The sequence below is a fragment of the Rhipicephalus sanguineus genome, chromosome 5 (assembly GCF_013339695.2).
Source record: "Rhipicephalus sanguineus isolate Rsan-2018 chromosome 5, BIME_Rsan_1.4, whole genome shotgun sequence".
In the NCBI taxonomy this organism is placed as follows: domain Eukaryota; kingdom Metazoa; phylum Arthropoda; class Arachnida; order Ixodida; family Ixodidae; genus Rhipicephalus; species Rhipicephalus sanguineus.
Window position 1 is genome coordinate 148,137,903 of NC_051180.1, and position 24,483 is coordinate 148,162,385.

Genomic DNA, 24,483 nt, shown 5'->3' on the forward strand with positions numbered 1-24,483 from the left:
AGTGATGCACCACCGACACGACGCGCGGTAACGTACTCTGAAGTGCTCAGGCGACCTGCTGTCCACTGTGCGCCGATCGAGACGCCAAGTACCTACGTCCAGACAACACACAGTTTGCCCCATATGGTAGAAGCCCCACGCAGTGCACCCCGTGTGGCGGTGACAAGGCCTCGGAAAAGCGACGTATGGCAAGATGCGGAACGTAGGCCCCTGTGCTTCCACTGTGGAGAGGCTGGTCACCTGTACCGATTTTGCCGATACCGTCAAGCTGGTCTCAGGGGATTCGCCATCAACGCACCGTGTCCGCGAAACGGCGAAAGACCGCCCGACATCGAAGAGTATCTATGCTCGCGTCAGCACTTTGATCTGCCCCGTCATCAACCTCGCTCACCATCTCCTATGCGCCACCGCTCGCCCAGCCCACGTCCCTTCCCAAGCGCGCCTGGGCATCGTTCGCCTAGCCCAAACCCGGGAAACTGAAGAGAGCGACCTGTGGAGGCGAGGCCGCTGGCGATCAGAGATGTCAAGATCCTCCATTGCGACACCAGCATGACGACGACGACTGTTTCCAGGTAAAAGAGTGCTGTAGCGAGAAAATAACTTCCGACTTGCCGTTGGTTATTGACGGACTAGAGCTCAATGCTCTAATCGATACAGGTGCGGATTACCGTATTTACTCGATTCTACCGCGCCCTCGATTGTAACGCGCACCCGTTTTCCGCGACCAAAAAAAAAAAAAGTAATACATCGATTGTAACGCGCACCCATTTTTGTGAGAGAAAAGAACAAAAAAAGTCCGTAGGAGTCAAACTTCGCACATTCGGAAGAACAAGGATTTGGGTTTTAAAGAACTAAAGTTTCAAAAAAGTAAAACACAGTCAAAAAGCGGGCCTTGCCGCTAAAACTGTCACCACTACGGCGGCGATACGAGTCGCGTAATGGATCAGTCCTCGTCGCTGTCGGACAACTCCTTGTCGCTGTCAACGCTCCTCGATTTCGGGAAACCGGCCCTGCTTTGGTCCACTGAAACCTTTTCGTGAAGCTTTGCTGTAAAAAATCTGCTTCTGTTTGCGCCAGTCTCGCACGCACGTTTCGGGAACTCCCCGAACTATATCCGAAAGACCGCGATGCGGCCCGATTTCCGTTCGTCTCTCTGCACATGTAATAGCTATTCTTTTAAATGCGGCATCGTGGTACACTCGTCGAGCATTTGGAGTCGGCACTTCCATGCCGTCGATGCGAATGCAGAACGGGATGACAATCTCCTCAGCACAGTGCACACGTACGAACTGAAAAAAATGGCAGAAATCATAGGAGGCGGCCATTTTGAAATGTCGATGGCAATACGATAACCGAATTTTTTTTTTCGGTACTCGATTCTAACGCGCATGCGATTTTTGGACTAGTTTTTCCGGAAAAAAGGTGCGCGTTAGATTCGAGTAAATACGGTACTCTGTGATAAGTTACGACTTAGCGAAGAAACTAAGGAAGGTTTTGACCGAATGGATTGGGCCCCAAGTACGTACGGCAGGCGGTCACCTTATAACACCTCTCAGCAGATGTACCGCAAGAGTTGGGATACGGGGTTTCACTTACGTCGGGGACTTCGTCGTCCTACCCGTGTGTTCGAGGGAGGTTATACTGGGCATGGATTTCCTACAAGCTAATGGTGCCATTATCAACTTACAGAGGTCAAGCGTGTCATTTTCGACGGAACAGGCTATAAAGGTAGCAGAAGCAGTAGAGCGATACGCCACTCCATTGCGCGTCGTTGATGAGGATGTGACTGTACCGCCACGGAGCAGTGTAATGGTCCTCGTGAGGAATGATGCATTTAACGACTACGAAGGTGTGGCTGACAACAACGCGGATGTTTTCCTGAAAAGAGGAGTTTGTGTGGCACGAGCAATCGTTCAGCTGCGAAACGGGTACGCAGATATCCTCCTGACAAATTTCGGCAATGAAATTCAGCATATCGCGAAGGGAACAACCATAGCCTTCCTCAATGAGTTCTGTGCAGAGACAGAAATATGCAGTCTCGAAATAACGTCAATGGACGTGAAACCAACACCCGACGTCTGCGACGTAATATCTGTCAATCCCAACCTTTCAGAGATTCAACGGCGACAGTTGTACGACCTCGTACGGGAATTCGCCAACTGCTTTTCCAATAGCTCAAAGGTACGGCGCACGAGCACTGCAAAACACAGGATCATAACGGACGAGACAACCAGGCCAGTATGCCAGCATCCATATCGTGTTTCGCCAAAGGAAAGGGAGGTAATCAAGAATCAGGTACGGGAGATGCTTGAAGATGACATTATCCAGCATTCTAACAGTCCGTGGGCATCTCCCGTGGTGCTCGTCAAGAAAAAGGACAACACGCTGCGGTTTTGTGTCGACTACCGGAAACTGAATGCTGTGACTAAACGGGATGTATACCCCCTTCCGCACATTGACGACACGTTAGATCGGCTTCGGTGTGCAAAGTTTTTCTCCTCACTAGATCTGAAAAGCGGATACTGGCAAATTGAAATTGATGAACGCGATCGCGAGAAGACTGCTTTTGTTACCCCGGACGGACTCTATGAATTTAAGGCTCTCCCATTTGGTCTCTGTTGTGCGCCGGCAACGTTCCAGCGCATGACGGACACTGCACTTTCCGGATTGAAGTGGCAGTGTTGTTTAGTGTACCTAGACGACGTGGTCATCTTCGCCGCTACATTCGAGGAGCACATGAAGCGTCTGCGGTCAGTGTTAGAGGCAATCTGTTCGGCAGATTTGACAATCAAGCCAGAGAAGTGCCAATTCGGTTTCGAAGAACTTCGATTCCTCGGGCACGTCGTCAGCGCACAGGGTGTTCGCCCTGATCCCGATAAGACAGCCGCCGTCGCAAGGTTTCCGGTGCCAACAGACAAAAAGTCAGTACGGAGATTTCTTGGTCTATGTGCCTATTATAGACGATTTGTCAGAAATTTCTCGAAGATCGCAGAACCCTTAACGAAACTTACGAGAGACGATGTGCCCTTCCAGTGGGAAAAAGAGCAAGAAAGCGCCTTCCACGAATTGAAAAAACGACTGGAAAAGCCCCCAATCCTTGCCCATTTTGACGAGACAGCTGACACAGAAATACACACAGACGCCAGCAACATCGGCCTTGGATCGATTCTAATACAGTGGCAGAATGGCGAAGAAAAGGTGATAGCTTACGCCAGCCGGACTCTATCGAAAGCGGAGACCAACTATTCAGCCACAGAAAAAGAATGCCTTGCCGTCATCTGGGCCATCAGTAAATTTCGGCCGTACCTATACGGCAGACCTTTCAAGGCCGTCAGCGATCATCATGCCCTGTGCTGGCTGGCGAACCTCAAAGACCCATCTGGACGACTAGCAAGGTGGAGCCTCAAACTGCAAGAATATGACATAACCGTGGTATACCGATCCGGGAGGAAGCACACCGATGCCGACTCTTTGTCACGGGCGCCTGCTGACACAGCACTATCAGAGGAAGAGGACTTTCCGTTCGTAGGCATTGTCGAGACTGCTCAAATAGCCGAATGTCAACGCGCAGACGAAGAATTGCTCCCGCTCATTAAGCACCTGGAAGGAGTCAACGTACGAATACCCCGCATATTTTGTCGAAGCCTCACATCGTTCTGCCTCCGAGGAAATGTTCTCTACAAGAGAAACTTTAAGCCGACTCGTGAAAAGTTCTTGCCTGTCGTTCCTACAACTATGCGGCAAGAAATACTACGAGCGTGCTACGACGAGCCCACATCTGGACATTTGGGCGTGACTCGAACGCTTGCTAGAAGCAGTCTGCATTATTATTGGCCCAAACTGTTAGCGTCATTACAGCACTACGTCAAGACATGCCGCGACTGCCAAAGACGAAAAACACCAAGTACTAAACCAGCGGGCCTTCTGAAACCTATAGATCCACCGACAGCGCCGTTCCAACAAGTAGGAATGGATCTCCTTGGACCCTTCCCAACCTCTTCGGTAGGCAAGAAATGGATCATTGTGGCAACAGATTACTTAACCAGATACGCTGAAACAGACTCCCTGCACCGAGGCACGGCGGCTGAAGTTGCCAAGTTCTTTGTACACAGCATAGTTCTCAGACATGGCGCTCCAACTGTTGTAATCACTGATCGTGGAACGGCCTTCACGGCGGAACTTATGCAGTGCCTATTGACTATGACTCATACTGTCCACAGAAAAACCACCGCCTACCATCCTCAAAGCAATGGCCTCACCGAACGGCTGAACAGAACTCTAGCCAACATGATGTCTATGTATGTCGATGTTGAGCATAGGAAGTGGGACGAAATTTTACCATACGTCACATTCGCATATAACACCGCCGTACAAGAGACTACCAAGGCTACCCCGTTTCAACTAGTTTACGGTCGTACAGTTACCACAACACTGGACGCCATGTTACCGATAGACGGAGATGACTACCCCCCTGATCTTGACGATTTTCTACAAAGAGCGGAAGAAGCCCGGCAGTTAGCAAGGTACCGAATATGTCGCCAACAACGGATCGACGCCGACCGCTACAACCGGCAAAGACGTGAAACGCGGTATGACGTTGGGGACACAGTCTGGATATGGACCCCAGTGCGACGACGCGGCCTATCTGAAAAGCTCATTTGCCGATATTTTGGCCCCTATGAATTAGTACAGCAACTGAGTGACCTGGTTTATGAAGTCAAGTCTGCTGGACAAGTGCATTCACGACGACGCAATCCCACGGAGCGCGTACACATTGTACGCATGAAGCCATACTACAACAGATACGAGGACTAGCCACCCAAATCGCCCGCTATACTACCACCTCGTTCCTCCAAGCCCGTCCGCAAAACGAAGTCCACATGCGGCCTCTTCGTACGCATCGGGGCGATGCGCCTTGAGAGGAGGGATAATGCCACGGCAAACCACCATCGCTCAGCACAACGCAGGCGTTGCAAACCAAGCGAAACGCTCAAGGCATCGTTACGACAGATGAAGCCAGCCGCAGTCCGCCGGCCGGTCCTGCATACGCACGAGCTCCAAGCGAGTGGCCAACGCGCGTGTGGAAAAGAAAGACGACGATCGAAGAGGTGGCTCGCGAGAACTACAGACTCTCGGTTCTTTTTACTGAACTGCTGTGATTCTTTTTGCTTTGGGCACAAGTTCGCCCTTAAGGGGGGACACGGGTCTTGGCGACGAAAAAACGCCAAAAAAATCGATTTTTCAGTTTGGTGATTTTCGTTTTCTTCATATCATCCCGCACCTGCCAGCAAAAAATGAACTCGAAATGACGCGTCGTTGAGCCAAAAAATGTCGTGTTTATTCATCCCAGCACTTGGTTTCGCTTACGAAAACGCCGAAAACAGCCCCCTTTTGCGTTGCTCGGATCGCGCTAACCACTCATTGGACCGCGGCCATCTTAGTCTCGTTTGAAAGAGCTTCTGTTGAGCTCGCTTTCCCGCCAGGAACGAACCTTCAATGCTGCAGCCAGTCTGCGCTACCAGGCAAAAACAAGCGACAAAACCGTGCCGTATCATTGGTCCATAGCAGTCACGTGAGTGAACAGCGGCTTGTGATTGGAGCGCGGGGACTGACAACACTGGTAGATCACGCGCGCGGCCGCAAACACGCGCGTTGTCACCGCCATTTCGGAAGTTTTGTAGTTTTGCAATCGAAATCGAGATGCCGAACCGTGCTCGAAAGTTCCGCACACTGCACAAATTCGGCAAGCGACGGAAAAAATGTGCTGTGCATCCCAAGGAGTCATCGCAGCCAGCGGCGGCTGCGTCGGCAGAGCCGAGCGGGACAGGAGACCGGCAGACGCCGCGATGCAGCAGCCCGACACAAAGGCAGCCTTCGATCGCTACAACTTCTACCAGTGGCGACACGCGCTCAGAGTGCCATAAATCATAGCGACTGCCGACGAAGATATCTGCAGATCTCGGCGGAAGAGCGCAACCGATTCCGCGACGAAGCGGCGCTGCAACACAAGCGATCGCGACGGCGACCACGGTGCCGTCGGAATCAGCTGATTGCGGTGATATTTCAACAAGGCGCCAGGAAACAACGCCGCTGCTTGTGATTACGACAGCAGAGAATGCTGCTGCAGCAGATCTCGCAGCCGGAGAAAGCATGGCGGCGACTGCGACCGCTGCCTGCAGTACTTCAAGTATGCGCGATCGAGCTGCGAGGATAGACGCGACATTTTTGACATCGGCTGACCGGGAACTCATCGAGCGTCGCGCACAGCAAAAAGCAGCGGAACTTTCCTCGGTCTCGGCAACCGATCGCAAAATGAGTGTTCTCGCGAGTCAGCGCGGCACCGAAAGTTCGTCGGCCCCGACGTATACCATGGTTGACCTCGACATGGTGAACAGTTTACTAAACGAACGTTCTGCTTGCCGAGTGTGCCGTGGTCAGTTGACCATCGAACGCGACGCGCATGAGTACGGCGTAGCCGTTAAGCTGAAGCTTCACTGCAGCAACTGCGGAGAAGTTGGTTCGAAATGGAGCTCGCGACGGGTTGGTGGCAGTAGTAACTGCAACCCGTTTGAAATCAACGTTCGCACGGCGCGTGCGGTTCAGAGCACTGGGAATGGTCAGGCAGCTCTGAATGACATCTTTGCCGCTATCGGTGTTTCACATCGGGGCCTTCACACGAAAACGTACCAAGAGTACTTGAAAATGAAGCTTCAGCCAGCAGCAACGAGAGCTTGTGCCGAACATTTGACTAAGTGTGCCACAGTGGTAAAGAGCCTCTACAAGGACCTCAATTTCGGCAACCCCGGAAATATTGCCGTCTCTTTTGATGGAAGCTGGCACACAAGAGGACACACCTCTCACATTGGAATAGCCACTGTGATAGAAGTTTTTTCAGGTTATGTGCTAGACTATGTTGTGCTTTCCAATTTTTGCCTCGGCTGTGAATGTGGTCCAAAACCCGAGAGCCCAGAATACTCTGAATGGAAAGCCAAACATTCATGCCAGAAAAATACCTCATGCAAGGCTGGCCAAATGGAAGTAGAGGCAGCAATGATTTATTTCAGCGCTCCCTTTCGCTTCATGGCCTCAGGTACACCACCATGCTTTGTGATGGTGACAGCCGGTCGTACAGTGCTGTCAAAGAAGCTAAGGTGTACGGCTTCATAAATGTTGAAAAAGAAGACTGCTCGAACCATGTGCAGAAGCGCATGGGGACTGCGCTTCGGAACCTCGTGCAGAAGCACAAAGGGGACAGCAGCGAGCGCATCAGTGGCAAGGGCCGCCTCACGGGTGACCTCATCACAAAATTGACGAGTTATTACGGCTGGGCTCTCAAATCCCATTCTGGGAATGTGGATGAGATGCACAAGGCTGTGTGGGCTACGTATTATCATGTGACATCCACTGACGAGAAATCTAACCACAGCTTCTGTCCACACGGCCCCGAGTCTTGGTGCAAGCATAATGCAGCCATGGCAAGGAATGAGCCCATCCCAAAAAGCAAGTACAATTTGCCAGAGGCTGTGAGCAATGCACTGCGTCCTGTTTATGAACGCTTGTCCGACAAGGAGCTCCTGCAGAGATGCACCAGAGGGAAGACGCAGAATGCGAATGAGGCCTTGCATTCGGTCATTTGGAGCCTCTCACCGAAGGACAAGAACGCGTCATTGTTTGCCGTTGAGACTGCCGTGGCAGATGCTGTTATGCGTTTCAACTTAGGGAACAAGGAATCTAGTTCGCTTATTTTGCGTGAACTGCAGCTAGATCAAACATGCACAGGTAACCAGCGGGCGGTTGAGAAAGACTATCGCCGTGCCGTCGGCTCAGAGAGGAAACGTGCATCTTCAGCGGCGTTCCAGGCAGCCGCAAAGAAGAAGCACAAGCAAAAGCCTGCTTCAGACTACTCCACAGGGGCTTTCTGAGTGATTGTGAACACAAGTGCTGTGGCTTTCATGCATGAAATTTTCATTTTCACAACTTTCTCAGTTTTTTGCGTTTTTCTCAAATACAGATTTTTGCATGTTTTGAATTTTGGGATGAGCACTGTGTCGCTAATACTGATTCGATTTTCTTGATTTTTTTTTTGTTTGAATGCTAGGGAATTGGAGTGTGCAAGAAAACCTTGATAGAATGTTTAAGGACATTGTAAAATTTTGAAATTTTCCAGAAATCACCAGTGAAAATTCAGAGCTAAGAGACTGCGACATAAAAACTTCATAACTTTGGGTAAAATTTAGATACTAGCATTAAATTGCATATTTGCACTATTTGAATATTCAGCAACATAAAGGTTCAATTTTAGCTCTTTTGATGCATTACTTTTTATGCAAGTCACATCCCAAATTCATAAAATAAGAATAGTTGTAACTTTTTTTTGGATTGATGTAAAGAAAATGTAATTACATATTTTTAATCAGTGTACAAAGCTGAATATTACCTGAAAAAATCATGTCTCTAGGCCTAATACTAATATATTTCACTATCGGGTCCCATGTCCCCCCTTAATAAATAGTGTAAATAGCAAGGCCTTGTATTGAGCTTTGTTACAATATGATAGAGTTACCAGGTGCCTTTGCCTTCTCATTCACTTGCAATGCTTCGTTTCTAGGATGCTGATGAAGTTGACATTGCAAAACTTTGCAAGAACTAGGGCACTGTTAAGGGGAGATGCTACTCGAAGACACTTTTTCTTTAATATTCACCCTAGAGCAATGAAACTTGAGCTGCTTATAGAACTTTTTATGCTGATTTCAAATATATAATTAGTTTTCTTGCAAGTTGCATACTTTTAGTTCTGCAACATGACAAAGTGAAAAACTTAAGGGGGGAAGAGGGTTTTTAAAAATCATCAAGATTCCCTTTACCAAATTTAATGAAACTGCACAGTCTTGTTTAGTTTTCTTTGCTGATTCCAAATATGCAATTATTCTTCAAATATGTCCATTAGTTCCAAAGTTAATTAAAATTAATTAGCATTGTTTGCAGGAACAATGGAGCAAGAACTACTCATCGAAATCTTGCTTTAGGCACATAGCCAGATACTAGGAAACATAAGCTTCAAAAGGGTAGGAATACTTTTTTGATGTGCAAACTATTAAAAATTATACAGCATATCAAAGCTTTCTGTTCAACTAGGGTGGCGATGCGGGCTTGTTGGTTCATCATACTTGAGAAAGAGGTAGCGCCCTTAATTCTTAATAGTTTGCACATCAAAAAAGTATTCCTACCCTTTTGAAGCTTATGTTTCCTAGTATCTGGCTATGTGCCTAAAGCAAGATTTCGATGAGTAGTTCTTGCTCCATTGTTCCTGCAAACAATGCTAATTAATTTTAATTAACTTTGGAACTAATGGACATATTTGAAGAATAATTGCATATTTGGAATCAGCAAAGAAAACTAAACAAGACTGTGCAGTTTCATTAAATTTGGTAAAGGGAATCTTGATGATTTTTAAAAACCCTCTTCCCCCCTTAAGCCTTTTGCCCCCCCTCTTTTCAGACCTAAACTTCAATAACTTTTTACAATTGATAGTTCATAATGTTTCAAATAAAGTGTGGAATGCAAATAACTAATTAGGAAGTCCATACAAAATATGTACTAGACGTGAAAAATTTTAACGTGGGAAGTTCATATTTCTCCTACCCTAGTAAAAGTTTACATAATCTTTTTTTTATTATATAATAAGAATATTGAAACTTAAACAAGATAATTGCATTTCTCGTACATTGGAAAAAATCTGGGAAAAATTTCATGCAGATCTGAGCACCAGAAGTACCCGAAAAAGGAGGGGCACATTGACAAAAATGGCAAAATTTGTGTTTTGAGAAAAACGAGTTTTAAAGTCAAAATTGCATGTTTATTTATCAAAGATGTCATTGAATGCGACAAAATTTGTACACAAGAAAGAACAATCCTCCTTGTAGTGGCCACTGCCATTAAAATGCGCCGGCACCATAGGTTTGGCCCTCACGGCTCTTTCGAGATGACTCCTCGACAAGAGATTTTTTCTTCAGCGCACACCGACGAGCCCTTGCTTCTCCTGTTAGTTTTTGAGACATTTTTTTCTGGCGTGTGCTGTCCCGTGATGTGCCAAGAGCAACCAGATCATGAGACGGGAGCACGCCAAGCTCTTCCAGAACACGTTCAAAACTGGAGTGCCCTTGAATAAACCTACATGTTCAGTGCTGTCATATCAGCAATCAATGAAGACTCGTCGCTCTGATTTTTCTTCGTCTTCGAAGAGTCCGATCTTTTTCTGGGAGGCACTCACATATTCGAATGCTGCGGCAAACTCGTCGGACGCATCGGCGTCACTGCCACTACGCCTTGCGGCAGCAGACGATCTTTTCGTGGTTTGAGTGTTCGGCTTTGATTTGCGCCGGCGTCCTCGAAATTTGTGTGCCGCGTGAAACTTCACAGGCCGGTGACCGCGCTTCCTACGGCTTTCTTCATCCATAACGGATAAGCACTCGAGAAAAGCGTTGTTCAGCTGCGCTGCTCAACGAGACATGGATCCTGCAAGTAGGCTTCACAGCACACACAGGCGCGCAGCGGCCAATGGCGGCTCCCAATCCGTACCACGTGATTTAAAGCCAGTCGCGGCGCTCGAAAAAGGCGGCAAAAGCGTGCTTCTCTTTATTATTTCTTGTGCTGCAGCAGCGCGGGAAACCGTCGTTATTTGAAGAGTGAGGCTCGGCTCTTCGCCTCATGCGGTCAACAATGGCGAGCGGCGGCGCATTATCAGCGGCAAGGTGCTCGAAGATGACACACTTTCGGCCTTTTGACAGCCACCTTGTGCTCTTTAGACGCAATTTTAAAGCATTTCCAGTTGAGTCTCGACATTGATTTTTTTTTTCAGAACAGTAGAGGTACTAATCTTAACAAAACAGGTGAAAACAAAAAATCGATAATTTTTTAGAAAACTCGCGTTTTTCGACCCGCATCTCCCCTTAATGAGTTACAGAGCAAGAACAATGAGGAGGAATCAGAACATGATGAAACTTCAGAAACTTTGGAGTCGGTGCCTTTGAGGAACACAGAGGAACTCGGGTAGCTCGTCTATGCCAAGGGCCTCGGCGAAGCGCACACTAGTGCTTCAACTAAACTGCAGACCACCCTCATCAAATCTGCACTGCACAAACAGACAAGCATCACGGACTTTTTCGCAGAAAAATAAATTTTGTATTTTCACTAGCAACTCTTTTTGCTATGGTCCATTTACTATGAACTTCGGGATATAACGAACGAATGCTGCGCGACGCTCAAGCCCATTACAAACAGGCTCGACTGTACACCGACTCATAGACAGGCAATCCAATGCAAGTAGGAGCATTTTAATGTTGTCCAATGAAGGATTTTATCAGTTTAAGCTTGAGTACAATGTGTTAATCAGGGATTTCTTACTTGGAAATTCTTAATTAAATATACCTATTACATGAGGGTTTCCAGTCAAACACACTAAGATAGACACAGGAAGAAAGGATGACACACTGCTGATGAAACACCCATACTCCTCCAAGAATGCCAGCGTTCAACAGACTTTGATGCCAAGGCTAAATGCTAGCAAACACACAAACACGCCTATGTGGTTGCCACTGAACACATACATTAAACCAAATTTAGAGTCGAACATTAATGCTTTGGTGCAGGTTAGCACAGACTGAAAATTTGTGCACAAGACGGCACAACTGGTGCAGCACTTCCGTTCCTGCATTTTGCAAGTAAATTCTCAAGCTCGCACCTCGTAATCGGAGCCATCGTCGAGCATCGATATCTCGTCCGGCTTGTACAAGCTGGGACCCCGGGGTCTCATGCGTGCGGTGTAGACCATGTCTCCGTCGAAAGTGAAGCGCAGCGACCGAAGCAGGAAGCTCTGCAGGCCACCCGCCCGCGCAACTGTCTGCTGGGCAGGCTCGGGGAAGTTCATCACCTCGCTCGCCAGCAGTTTGTCGTGAATCGAAATTGGGCCCTTGCTCTCAATCAAGTCCTCGAACAGCCTGCGTTTCAGAGAAACATTCAAGAGCCCTTCGCACAAGCAGGCTGCGGTCTTCAATGTTTCTTTGGTATTCCCCCTTTTTTTTGTGTCACACCTGTTACACCATTTCTGGGCAAAAAATGGGAGACGCCGCGTGTCAGAAAAGTGAAACAGACAAACAAAATGGCAAAGGCAGTGTTTGTACTGCAAACCCAAAGTTTGTTTCATGTGCACTGCCCTAGCTTCAGTGCGCGAGTGCTATCCCTCCGACAACTGGATCTCCATGGTGTCTAGAGCAAGCTTCCTGACAGCTTGTCAACCCACAGGCTAGGCCTAACGAGCACTTGCTGCCTTGTCCGCAATGACTGTGGGCAGTCAAAGCTGAGGTTCGGTACCGAGTCAACAAACTCTTTGCAGTGGCTGAATTTGGGAAAAGTGATAACCACATCGTCAAAAAAACCGAGGGGGTGGATGGCATGTGAAACACTTGAACAGCGGTTCACAGTGGCATATGTTCAACATTATGTGCCCACCCAAGGTATCAAATTTCGGTCAGTGCTGGACATACTTGCAGTGCAGCGTGGTTCCATGGTGAAATCGGCATAATCGAGGAGGTCTCAAAAATCAATGAGCGACTTTCCATGATACCACTCTTGTCGGCTTTCTTTTCCTACTGCGGTCATTTTGTCAGCAATACAGGTCCTAGAACTTGAACCTTTCGCCATTAAGAAATTTGAATGGATGCAAACACCCTGCTCGCATGCCTTAAAGGAGTCCTGACACAAAAACTTTGGCCCCGCGTTTTTTTGCTGCAATATGTTTCTGGGGGCCTGTTAATCATAACACGGCACATCGTTTGCTGCAGCGCGCGACAGATAATTAATTACAAGCTCCTCATTACCGACACAGCCTCAGTTTCGGTTTGACAGAGCTCCAAAAACGACAAGCCGCCGGGTGCAACTATCACCACCTAGCGAGTGAAACGCTCGGTCACGTGAGCACACACAACAGTGACGCATTTCCGCGCGGTCTGTCGTCGCCGGGCTCATCGTCGTCTGATGGCGACGATTTTCTTGCGGCGGGGATCGAAGGAATTTTCGACGTGGCGAATCACTTCAGGTTTGACCCGCTGGCGAGGAGCGATTCGTCGGGAAGCGCGTCAAAACAGAAATGGCGGCTATGACGTCATCGTAACTTGTACCGGCTGCAACGGTTACGTAGGGGAAGTAGGGGGGTCACCTCGGGTCACCTCCGAGGGTGTCAATGCACTAGGTGCGGCCTATAATGCTGGATCGCGCTCGCGAACTTGAAAATTCATATAAAATACCTTCAAAGCTTTATTCGCTGTCGATATTTTGCAGGTGGTACACGCACGTACACGGGAATCGATCCAGCAGGCTATCTCGGCCGCGAAATTTTGTGTCTGTACCCCTTTAATTCTCAAAAAACATGCTTTGCACGTGTGCAGCCTTTGAAAAAGGTTGTTTTGGTTACACAGTCAAACCCACTTTTAACTATACCGGTTTTAACAATTTATTGGTTACAACAATGAGAAGCTGCTGCACCATTAACTTTTGTATGTTTTCTATGGTGAAGTAACCCGCTTACAGCAATGGCCGCATGCCTCATTATCGGTTATAACAATGAATTCTGGCTGTTGGGTGTCCGTGATGAAAGGTAATGGAACACAAAATCATTGAAAAGAAAAAAGAAAACAAGAAATTCAAGCCGCTGAACCCCACAACCCCAGCGCCCCTTCGGATTCACGGTGTGCACCGCATAGCACTAAGGCATTGCGGCAAAGCCAACTTTTGAAATGCGCTACGGTGCGGGAGCGGCGGTGGCTTCTTTTAATGCACTTCGAAGAGTTTCAGCGTCTGAAACTTCAGACGTTGTTATACATAGGCTCCATGGGGCTTGTGGCGATCCTGTGAAAGCATCCGAATTTTTAAGCACGTCCGAAAAATCGGCAGCTTTGTCATTCCTATCATTGATGTCTGTTGGCATATCCCATCCGATATTATAGTTTTCTCACCACAGCCTGCTGTCCCCCTACTTTCATTTTTTTGTGCAACCCATTTATAGAAATTATCGCTTATAACAATGAAATTTCATGGCACTTGAGTATTCTTATAAGTGGGTTTGACTGTAGTGTGGACATTTGCAACTTCGGCGACTCACGGTATGAGCTGTCTATATTGTAAGGAGACTTAAGATGCTATCTTTTGCCACACAATGAACTGGCATTCTCTTGCATTAGCAACACTGTTGTGGCCGAGCCTCTCCCATAGCGCAGCGTGCTTACAAGATTGCACACATTGATAGGCTTAACTTCTGCTACAATCCATTCTTGAAAACCCCAAGAAAGATGCAGTGAAGAGATGTGTGCTTACTGGTAAATGGTCTCATTGACGTCACTACTCTCCTCGGTGTAACTGCTGCCGTGTTGAAGGACTGCCTCCAGGGCGGCCTCGTTGTGCCGAAGTCCTTCAGGAATGTAGAACGGATTCTCGGGATCAAGCTCTGGAATCCTGCGTACAAAAGTGTCGAGGCACACCTTGTTCATCTGTATGCAATGCCTGCACATGTTTTTGTTCGGACAAAACACCAGCTACACTGATGTTCAAAATAGTACGGCTAGCATAATTTCCCTAAAGGGCCCTCTCGGTGAATTGCAATTCAACACACACACACACACACACACACACACACACACACACACACACACACACACACACACACAAAGCACTAATTGACTGGTGTCTATTATCATTGCCCATCTGAACAGCATAATGGAAACTGTACGACACTCCGTCGGCATTGTGAAAAAAAGCCAAGCATCTAATAATTAGTGGGGTTTTACATGTCAAAACCACGATATGGTCATGAGGCAGGCTATAGTGGAGGGCTCCAGAAATTTCGACCACCTGGGGTTCTTTAATGAGCACATAAATCTAAGTACATAGGCCTCTAGCAATTCGGCTCCATCGAAATGCAGCCACTGTGGCTGTGATCAAGCCTGCATCAGCTGCCAAGCACAGTAAACACTGTGCCAGCACAGCAGCACCTATGAGCATCTGAACACACGCTTGCTTGCACGTGGGGCATTCTTAGTTCAAATATTGCAGCCGGAACAGCTTTAACATTTGCGCTGTTAAGTCCCTCATTGTGCAATAGCACAAAAAACTGCATTGTTCACTTATCCAGAACCAGTAGTGCTAGATAAAGAAATGCTGTTTGCATTTAATAAAGCTGCGTTACCACAAGAAGCACACTGGCAAGTAGGAAAAGGCTTGGGAATGAAAAGCCAAGTTTTCGGACAAGCTTACCTCGAAGTCACCAGTTTCAATGGCATTTGCTCTGGCCTAGTTACTTTTTTTTGTTTTCATTCATTGTCTTCAAAGGAGCCAAAGATGTAAGTCATTAAATCGTAAACATATCTGCTGCTTCAACACAAGACAAAACACTAAAATATGGCAGCGCACTGACATCTTGGTGCCTAATTTAAAGAACTGGAGTTAATCAATTTCATCTCCCAGTCAACCACACGTTACCGTGAAAGTGACAGAAATAGAGGTTTAAAAAATACTTTGTCGATCTAAATTGGTCTAGCGTTCCTCGTTAGCATCTCCAACAATCAATGCATGCGGCAGTGGTCAACAAACATCAATATCGCAGAGCTCACATTTCTTTCTGCCTCTGGCAGAAGGTCCTCCAGTAACCGTGCTCTTCAACGAGGTTCTTGTACTCGGCCAGCCTCCGGATTCTTTCCTGATATTCTGAACTGAGAGTAAGAAAAGAAAGATAGAAAATTTAAGCAGACATCTTTCCATTCCTAAATGGTCATACCAGTAAGCCACAAAGCAAAATAATAACTTCTTTTGTGTGGCACTACATCCAAGAAACAACGCTGCTTTCAGATTATGCACCACTGTGAACAATACCCCAAAATATGCAGGCAGTGAAAAGAGGTGCGCTATCTGTCCTGGTTTTGTCTCAAGGCTGTAGCTTTAGGCCTCACCATAAGAGCTCTCCGGATGTCAAAAGAATGCCATGCATGAGAAGATGCTTACACACACTGTGGAATGTGTCAGCGTTAGCTTTGTACAAATATGGACCTATGAGGAAGGTCTCTCCGGCAACTCTGAAAAAAAGTCTACAGAAAGGGTTTCTAAAATTTCAGGCCTTCAGGGACCCCGCTAGCTTCTACTGTAGTGCTGCAAATATTACCACTAACATGTGAGCAGGAATTTAGTTGGTTGCCTCTCCCATGTTCCACACGGCCACTACTGGTCCACAGGTCACACAGCAATCTTTTGTGCACCCCTGCTGGGTGGCTAAAGAAATCACATTGTTAATTTAAAATGCAAAGCATTTTTTTGCTTTCTACATTAGTAAAATTGTGGAAATGAGTGGGCAGATAGGAAGGTGTCCTATTTGTTCTGACCACTCGCACAAACGTGTCATTTGCAGAACCCCTACGTTCTGCAGAACTTGTTTGAAAAACCCAGTTCTGCACATGCGTTCTCGTGAGACATCAAGGCTCTAGCACCATCAGATCAGTGCGCGAGATCGTATGCGTGGCTGCCATGACGATGCGAGTGAGCCTTGTGGGAAATAAGGGAAGTCGGCCATTTCTCCCCTGTGAAGCGCGTCAGTGGCGGGAGGGATCAATGATTGGCAGCACCTGAAATCAGACGCACATGGCTCATAGAGGAGCGAAGAGATTGGGACAGCAGTGAAAATGGAACAGAAGCTATAAGCAGCGACTGCGAGTCCAAGGTAAAATACTCTAGCTCCGACTGCTGCTTATGCATATCTTGCTCCCTGCTCCATCTGCCGAAGAGGCACCAAGACCTACCTTCCCAGGGTGAACGTCAATGTTTCAGGAAAGTTGAATAAACGTTGCTTGTTTTGCTATTACTGTGTATCTGTGCACTGGGAAGCTAGTCAGTGTCATTATCTAAATAGGAGCAAGGCTGGGTAGTACCCATTTACAGCCTTAATTAACAGGTGGATAACCAGTTTTTTGCTGCAACACCACTTGATTGCCTCTGGTGTTCATGGTAAAACTTGAGTAGCAATACCATGATTTGATGATGCTGTAGTGGGGCATTCTGGATTTTGACAATCCAGACTTTTATCTAACGAGCACCTAACCTTAAGTGCATAATCATTTTTTTCATTAGGCCCTGGTCATTATGACTGAAAGCGAACCTGTAACATTTGTGTTCAGTGGTGTAAATTAATGTTGTGACCAGCGGGCTTTTGCGGCGAGCGAAAGAACACCTAATCACAGACACGGCACTATCACTTCCTGGTTTTCCATTCCCTGTTTCAGCAGAACTCACCTTTGTGAATTACTAGCTCAATCAAACTGGTACATTACATAAGGAAAGACCAAACCACAGCAAACAATGATGAGACACAGTGCATGCTATTTTTACAAAGATATGCGTTGCATGACGGATGATTGGGATAGCAAACGTAGCCACAAGCATGGATGCAATGAAATGTGCACGCAGTGTGCAACTACACCCGGCAGCAGAAGTTTGAGGGATGTGGGCTACATTTCAAATGAGTATATCTGCTCTGTTACTGCGTGACGCTTCTAATTTAACGGGTAAATGTATAGGCCGCAAGAACTACTATACTGGCTGGAACATTTCGTTGGAGTTTATGTTCTTCAACAAAGCTGGTATATATAGCTTTCTCAAAAATATTGTGTCGTGCAAATGTTTGCTGGAGGATGCACATGACAATTACGATGTTGCACATCATGGGGTCTTTTATCCGCAGTTGCAAACAAGCTTTTGTAGCAAGCACATGCACAGCATATCTGTCAACAAGGACCCATCACATGCTTCAGAGAGGCACAGCCAGCCATGCGTCTGTCTGCATACAGTTAGACACCTGTACAGCAAAACATACTACACTGCGAAAATGCTTTGTTGTCTGTGTTCATTTAATCTGTCATTACACATGCTACCTGTCATAACGTATACTAAATCAAAACGAATCATTATGCATGGGTAACTTGATACCATTAGGTAGTGGAGTAGTCTTCCATTACTCGGCTTTTCAGTTACATCTTGGGCCTACAGCTCCGGTCGATAACCATACATACCTAGTGACCAAGACTCGTCAGCTCGGTTAAGAAATTGGCCCTCACAAAATAATCTGAACACGACTAGACAGTACGTATTTGGCTGACTCCAATGACATCAATGTTAGTCTCGGTGCTAAAAGCGGACAGCTAATGCGACGAAAGACGTGTCGCCTTCTCTCAGAAGTGTCCTTTTTTCAGGAAACTTCACACAAAAATGCCAGCCCAAAGTGACAAACAATTCCTATACCCAGGAAGACTGGTTTGAAAAATGGCTATGCATTACAGTTTGCCACAAAACCAAAACTGTGTTAGCAGCATTGGCAACAGTGTACCGTCAGAGCCAGTACCATTGCCACTGAGATCACAATTTATCAATTTTGTGGTGACGAAAACATGCCACTTTCATGCCTTATTTACAAAAGCTCGTTCAAGAATCAAAAGAAGTTTACTTCATGTAACGAGCTAGCAGCATGGAGCTGCTTGACGCTTTTGGTGTACTTGATGCTTTTGATTCCCCTCTTGCATAGATTCACAATTGGAACCTTCTCAAAGGTTCTAGGACCAATCAGCTTAACTTCCACTAACAGAACTTCGAGAGTTCGAAATCTGTAAATTTTAAGACTTAAAAACCGCCCAATGGCTTTTCGAACGAAATTTCCTGCATCTATGGTGTGCACATGGCGAACAGCCATTTCAGCCTACCTAGCTTTCGTACCCGCTGCAGATTACCTACAAGATAAGGAGCGATGGCCCCATGCATGTCATCCGCTACTACCGTCACTGCACGGGACATGCAAGCAGGGCTGAGCCGACTCCCCTCTCCCACTCCACTACAGCACACCTAGACACACAAATATCCCTTCTCTCCTAATTTTTTAACCTCCCGTTCCTTTCCTAGCTTTGAGCTCTGGGGCCGTATTCTCAAACTATCGCAAAAGTATCGCCTTTGGTGCGCGCTGATCGGCCATTGAGCAAAACCGGAAAAGTGAGGGCGACAGCTAGTATTTCCGTCGATGTGACGGCGCTTCTGACATGCCCGGAATTGCCAGTTATTGACATGCCAGTTATTGAATGCATCAGATTCTACGTCACCAAACGCGATACTATTGCCTTTCGCGATCGTTTGAGAATACAGGCCCTGCTGTTTTGTAGTCCTCAGAATATGGCTATTCCAGTGATGTGATTGACTGAAGCTGTTTTGGAGCAGGTTTTTGGAGCAGCAAAAAGTGCGTTTTGGAGCAGGTAAAAGGGCTTTTGGAGCAGCCAAAAACGCGTTTGGGAGCAGGGAAAACAGCTTTTGGATCAGCTAAAAGCTCACTGCCAAGGGGAAAAATGAACCGTGTCAAGCGAAACAGTCAAATAAGGAGGAACTGTTTTGAAATAAAAAGTTCTGTCCAATAATGGCTCTTTCCATAACACCATTGGATCACCTAACAGCCCCGTAAGCGTAAACATTGGACAAGGGTGTCAATGCAGGCTGCCATTGGCGTCGCGGTCTTATAATGGCTTAGAGTGGCCAAACTAAAAATGCAGGTAGGGTTTCCCAACTAAGTAGAATCTCGGTGATACGAATCTGGAGGGGGAAGGACAATATTCGTATCGCCCAAAATTTGGTATCATCAAAATACTAGCAATACCTGTTTTCAAACCACGATATACGCACAAAACATTCATTTCTGTCAAAAGAACTCGCGTATGCCTTTCTGGGACACACGTGAATGGACAAATAAGGGACTGCGTAGCTGGCTGCCGCAAAAGCGCGCGTCAAAGCTTCGCATGAGGCCAACTGAAAACTAAGTGAAGTCCGCTCCACCATAGTGACAAGCGAAGATCGACACTGAAGCCGAAAGGCTTCGTGCTAGGAGCGTAGGCAGAATTTTATTTTTTTATTTTTTTTTTTGGGGGGGGGGGGGGGGGGGAGGTCGGCACCTCCTTGATTTGAAGTGGGGGCCGGGCAGGCAGATGTGGTCAAGTGTCATTTTGGGCTCTGTATGCCATAGCAAAAAAAAAAAAAAAAAAAAAAAAAAATTCGGGGAGGGGGGGGGGGGCTCCGCTCCTGGCTACACCACTGTTTCGTGCCTTTTTCTACGACTATATAGCCTTAATTTACCGCTGCGTTAGCCGCGTACCTTCGGAGCTCGTAGTCGCTATCGATGATCGCGTTGATAGCGACCGTGGTTTCGTGCGCGGCGGTTGCGGCAAACGGTAGTTCCGTTTTCAATCCGCCTGCGCTGGCTGCGCACGTGCCTTCAAAACTACGTTCTGCGTCGCCTGTATTGCTATCTATAATCGCATCTGCCGCTGTTTTGTCCGTGGCATTTGCGGGAAGCAGCGCTACTTGGACTGGGTGGGCGTTGGACGCACGTGCACTTTCGGAGTCCCGTCAGTTTCGTCGTCGCCATACATGATAGTGTCAAGAGCGACTGCGGTTTCGCCCACAGCGGTTATGGCAAACGATAACCACAGTTCTGACAGTGTGCGCGCTGGCCGCGCGCGTACTTCCGAAGCTAACAGCATTCTGCTCCCGGCCGTCGCTCGACGGATTCAGCACCAAAGTTCGTATCACCCGCCGCGACGCGGAAAAGTGTTCGGAACATCCAATTTTCGGCCCATTCGACACAGTGGAATTCGGCTGGGAAATTTCACGAATTCGTATCAGCCGGTTACGTTTTCATCAACGCCTCCTAAATTGGTTTACTTGGGTTCGCAAAGAGCCTGGATCGGATTGGGTTGCAATTTTTGTCATGTCCAATGCCATATGTCATATGCAGGTTTTTGGAGATTTCAGTACACCTGCTGAATTCCGATGCGTCTTCGTGGCCTCAATGTGCCTCTTGTGTAGCATGTCGCTTTATCGCTGCAAAACCATGTTGTTATTTCTGCTGTGTAGCTACCCCTAACCGTGGTCAGCTTAACCACGGTTAAGGTTGTCCGTGTGACAGGGGTATAAAACTCGTTCTAGTAGCGGAACTTAAAAAAGGGTGCAAAAATAAGACAGGCGTGGACATCGCTGTACTAACAACTGAAATTTTACTTCTATGTTGCTGCGGCGGTGCGGTCCTTCCAAGGTGCATTTTTTGGGGGGTCACGCCAATTTGCAGCAGTCTGGAGAGGGTTATGTCGGTTATGGTTATGTCCCCAGAAAGCGCCGAGCAGCGTGCCGAGAAAAATGATGCACGAACATTCCTCTCGCGGCACGAAAATTTTGCCACGCGGCAGCTTTGGAGTGTCGCGTATTGCCGCCGGCGGCGCGCTGCGCACGTTTTTCCTAGTTTTTCCGTTAGTGTGCTTATAGTTTGGCGCAGTTTTGGCGCAAAACAGCGGAGATGTAGCAGGATGTAGCAGCTTTGACGTCTTGGCGCAGCTTGGCGCAAGTGGCGCAGCTATCACATCACTGCTATTCACTCCCCTTACGGCCTGCAAAACGGAGGGCATGCGCACACACTCCCCCCTTCAATGCGTGCACTCACCCTGACTCAACAACACCCCTCCCCCCTCCCTTTCTCAAGAAATGCATGTGCGTGTTATTCGTCCCCTTTCTGCATGTGCGGGCAGTACCAGTCCAAGAGCATGGCTGATGTGACTGGGTTGGTTACCGGTACCCTTAGAACTTGAATTACCCATGTTCCACTGTATTTCGCACAACTTGATGCAACACAATAAAATGATGTGTCATAATTCATAGACAACTGAAAACTGCACAGCTCGCAGCCATGGGCCATAGCGGTTGCAGCAGAGCAGCTCAAGAAATATAGACAGCACTGTACGGAGGGTGAAATGTTTTGCCTCAAAGACAGTGACAAAGGGCCGTCTGAAATGGATGACAATGAGCATGAGGCGCACATAAATGTCCATGCTACGAAGGTAGACTGAAAATTTTCTCCCAATTTTCTACAAAAATAGTGCGTACTAAATTTGAGTGTGTGCTACTTTCTACAGAGAAATAGGAAAACCAGAGATGTGCACAAGGATTCGGTGAAGGTCGTCAAATGAGGCAGTGGCATGTTTTCAGCCTGGTCTCGTTAATTGCCAAATCACACTATCTATTCAGACAGTGCCAGGAAGGCCGAATTAACAAAAACAGACTGCACCACGTCTTCATACAGATGAACGTGAAAGCTGCAAACCTGTTCACTGCCAGTGGAGCTAGAGCATGTGCAAGGCGATAGCAATGGTCCTGCTTGATAAGCATACCCACAGCATATCTCCACACCACCGAAGCCCACTCCCGACTGCAGACAAGACAAACCAGCGCAATGTTTTGCATGTGCAACTTAAAACAGAAAATTTACGCAGATCCAATGCACATGTTCAAATCTGCTTGAAAGCTTAGGCTTTCACGAAGCAGCTCAACTAGTGAGTACGAGAAGCATCACGTGCCATGCAGTAATTGTGTTTGCGCGTAACACCAATCACAAGCAATGGCAAAACACAAACATGCAAAGGTGCACTTCGTGGGACATCACTGGACATCACTGCAGTGCCGTCATGAACACGTGGTAAGCATGGTATGTGGTTATACATGACATGAGAAGTACTGTTAAAAACTTGATATAATGAAGTCGGCACAGCCATCATTTACTTCATTATTTCAAAGCCTCTGTTATATAGATATTTGGCCCTTTGTGCAAATATACCGTATTTACCCGCATAATTTGCGCCCTCGCATAATTTGCGCACCCCTAATATTTAGCCAGCTTTGCTAAAAAAAATATTTACTCGCATATTTTGCGCTCCCCGTCCCGCTCGAGCCAGCTCGCCGGCGCGCGCGCACGGGGCGAACTTTGGACGGCCGCGCCGCCGCGCCCCGCGGCCTGCACCGAGCAGGCGAGCGCAGTCATACACAAGACAGGCTGCGAGTGCGAAGTCCCTTCTTCCGATTACTTCGTCCTATTCTCTGGAAACCGCCGAGACCGTACCAACAACTGTTCGAGCGTTCTCCCGCCGTGAGAATGCATGCACGCGGCACGGCACGGACTACTTTCTGCATCGGAGGCATGCGAGGGCCAGTCGCGCCAACGTTTCCCCTCGCTGACTCTCCTCCTCTGCGTCCGCGCTGCGACGCAGCCTTCGTTGATTTCGGAAGTTTAGGTTTCGCGATCAGCCAGTTGCGTTTTCACTGTTCTCTTGCGCTGAGCTACAATAACTATTCGGCAAAATTCAAGCTCACTGTTATAGAATTTGCCTAAGGAAACGGGAACCGTGCCGCAGAAGAGTTCGCTTTTTAATACAAGACCGGGAAGGAGACCGTTCCGAGGACCGAAGCATGGAAAGTTTCCTGCCGTTGAAGAATACCTTTTCAAATATGTGCGAGAGCTTAGGCGCACCGGTATCGCCGTGCCGTGGCACCTCGTTACTCCCAGCATTGTCGCGAAGAGCTTCAAGAAGACGCCTCAACGCACTCGACGGAACGAAGGACGACGAGCTTTGGGAAAGCGGTGACAGCGGCCGCGGCGATGATTCTCAGTCGGACTTCTCAACCAGTGATTCTGACTAGACCGCGCATGACCGAATCTGGCTGGTTAAAGTACGTGCTAATTCTGTTAAAAACCCTTCGTTTGCGCTATAATTTATTTTCTTCTTTAATGTATTATATCGCGCGTGTTAGGACTATATATTGTGCGTTATTTCAGATGTGCTCGCGAAATCTCCGCGTAATTTGCGCACCCCCTTTTCGGAGCTCCAAATTCGCGAAAAAAAGTGCGCAAATTATGCGAGTAAATACGGTAGTTAACGTAATATGGCCGCAAGAAAAATAGGCTTTGTTGAAGCTGAGAGCCGATGGTCAAATTTACACTTTGATGCCATTTCGACAAAATCCTCATTGAAAGAATGTGTAGTGCACAGAAAGCCGAAGTGAATCCAGATTCAATGCAAGGGCAATCAGTCCAAGCAAAGCTATCTCACACATTCCACTGTTGCGGCTTGCCATTAAAGCCTTAGGTACTGCCCAGAACAGTATGACATTGCTCTTCAGTCAGTCTGATGAACACACTGTGTCAAAACCTGTTGCACACCCACCACAACAGCAGAAGAGCTTCAGTTCAAAAGTGCACGGAAGCAAGGTGACAAACTGAATTATGTTGTCATGTTTGCTCATGGTGGCTGCTGTTGTCTATTGGTTCAACAGAAGTCGTTCAAGTTGGATTTACTGCAGAACAGCCACAAAATTTTATGGAGTTTGTAGCGGTGCAGCAGATAATTGAGAAAGAAAAAAAAAACTAACAATGATTACAATCCTCCTCAACGCTAAGTTCAAGTGCAGTTGTTCACGTGCTTTCTTTTCGTAGGTCCCTTGGCAGCGGCAGCGATGAGCTTCTCTTTACGGCAGTGTGATTGTGTCAGTCATTATTCAGAAAGAACTGGTGTAAATCTTACCTATGGGTGAGGTGCGCTGGCT

General features: G+C 47.3%; 1 protein-coding gene across 1 annotated transcript in view; it reads right to left on the bottom strand.

Moving 5' to 3' along the window:
* LOC119394339 (E3 ubiquitin-protein ligase TTC3) overlaps positions 1–24,483 on the bottom strand; it is a 167,003-nt gene that overhangs the window by 48,152 nt on the left and 94,368 nt on the right. Inside the window, exons 25-27 of the mRNA XM_049416060.1 lie at positions 15,660–15,758; positions 14,368–14,505; positions 11,741–11,996 (exon numbers count right to left, since the gene is read on the bottom strand). Coding sequence (XP_049272017.1) covers positions 11,741–11,996; positions 14,368–14,505; positions 15,660–15,758 — 493 coding nt within the window. The remainder of the gene's footprint in view (positions 1–11,740; positions 11,997–14,367; positions 14,506–15,659; positions 15,759–24,483) is intronic.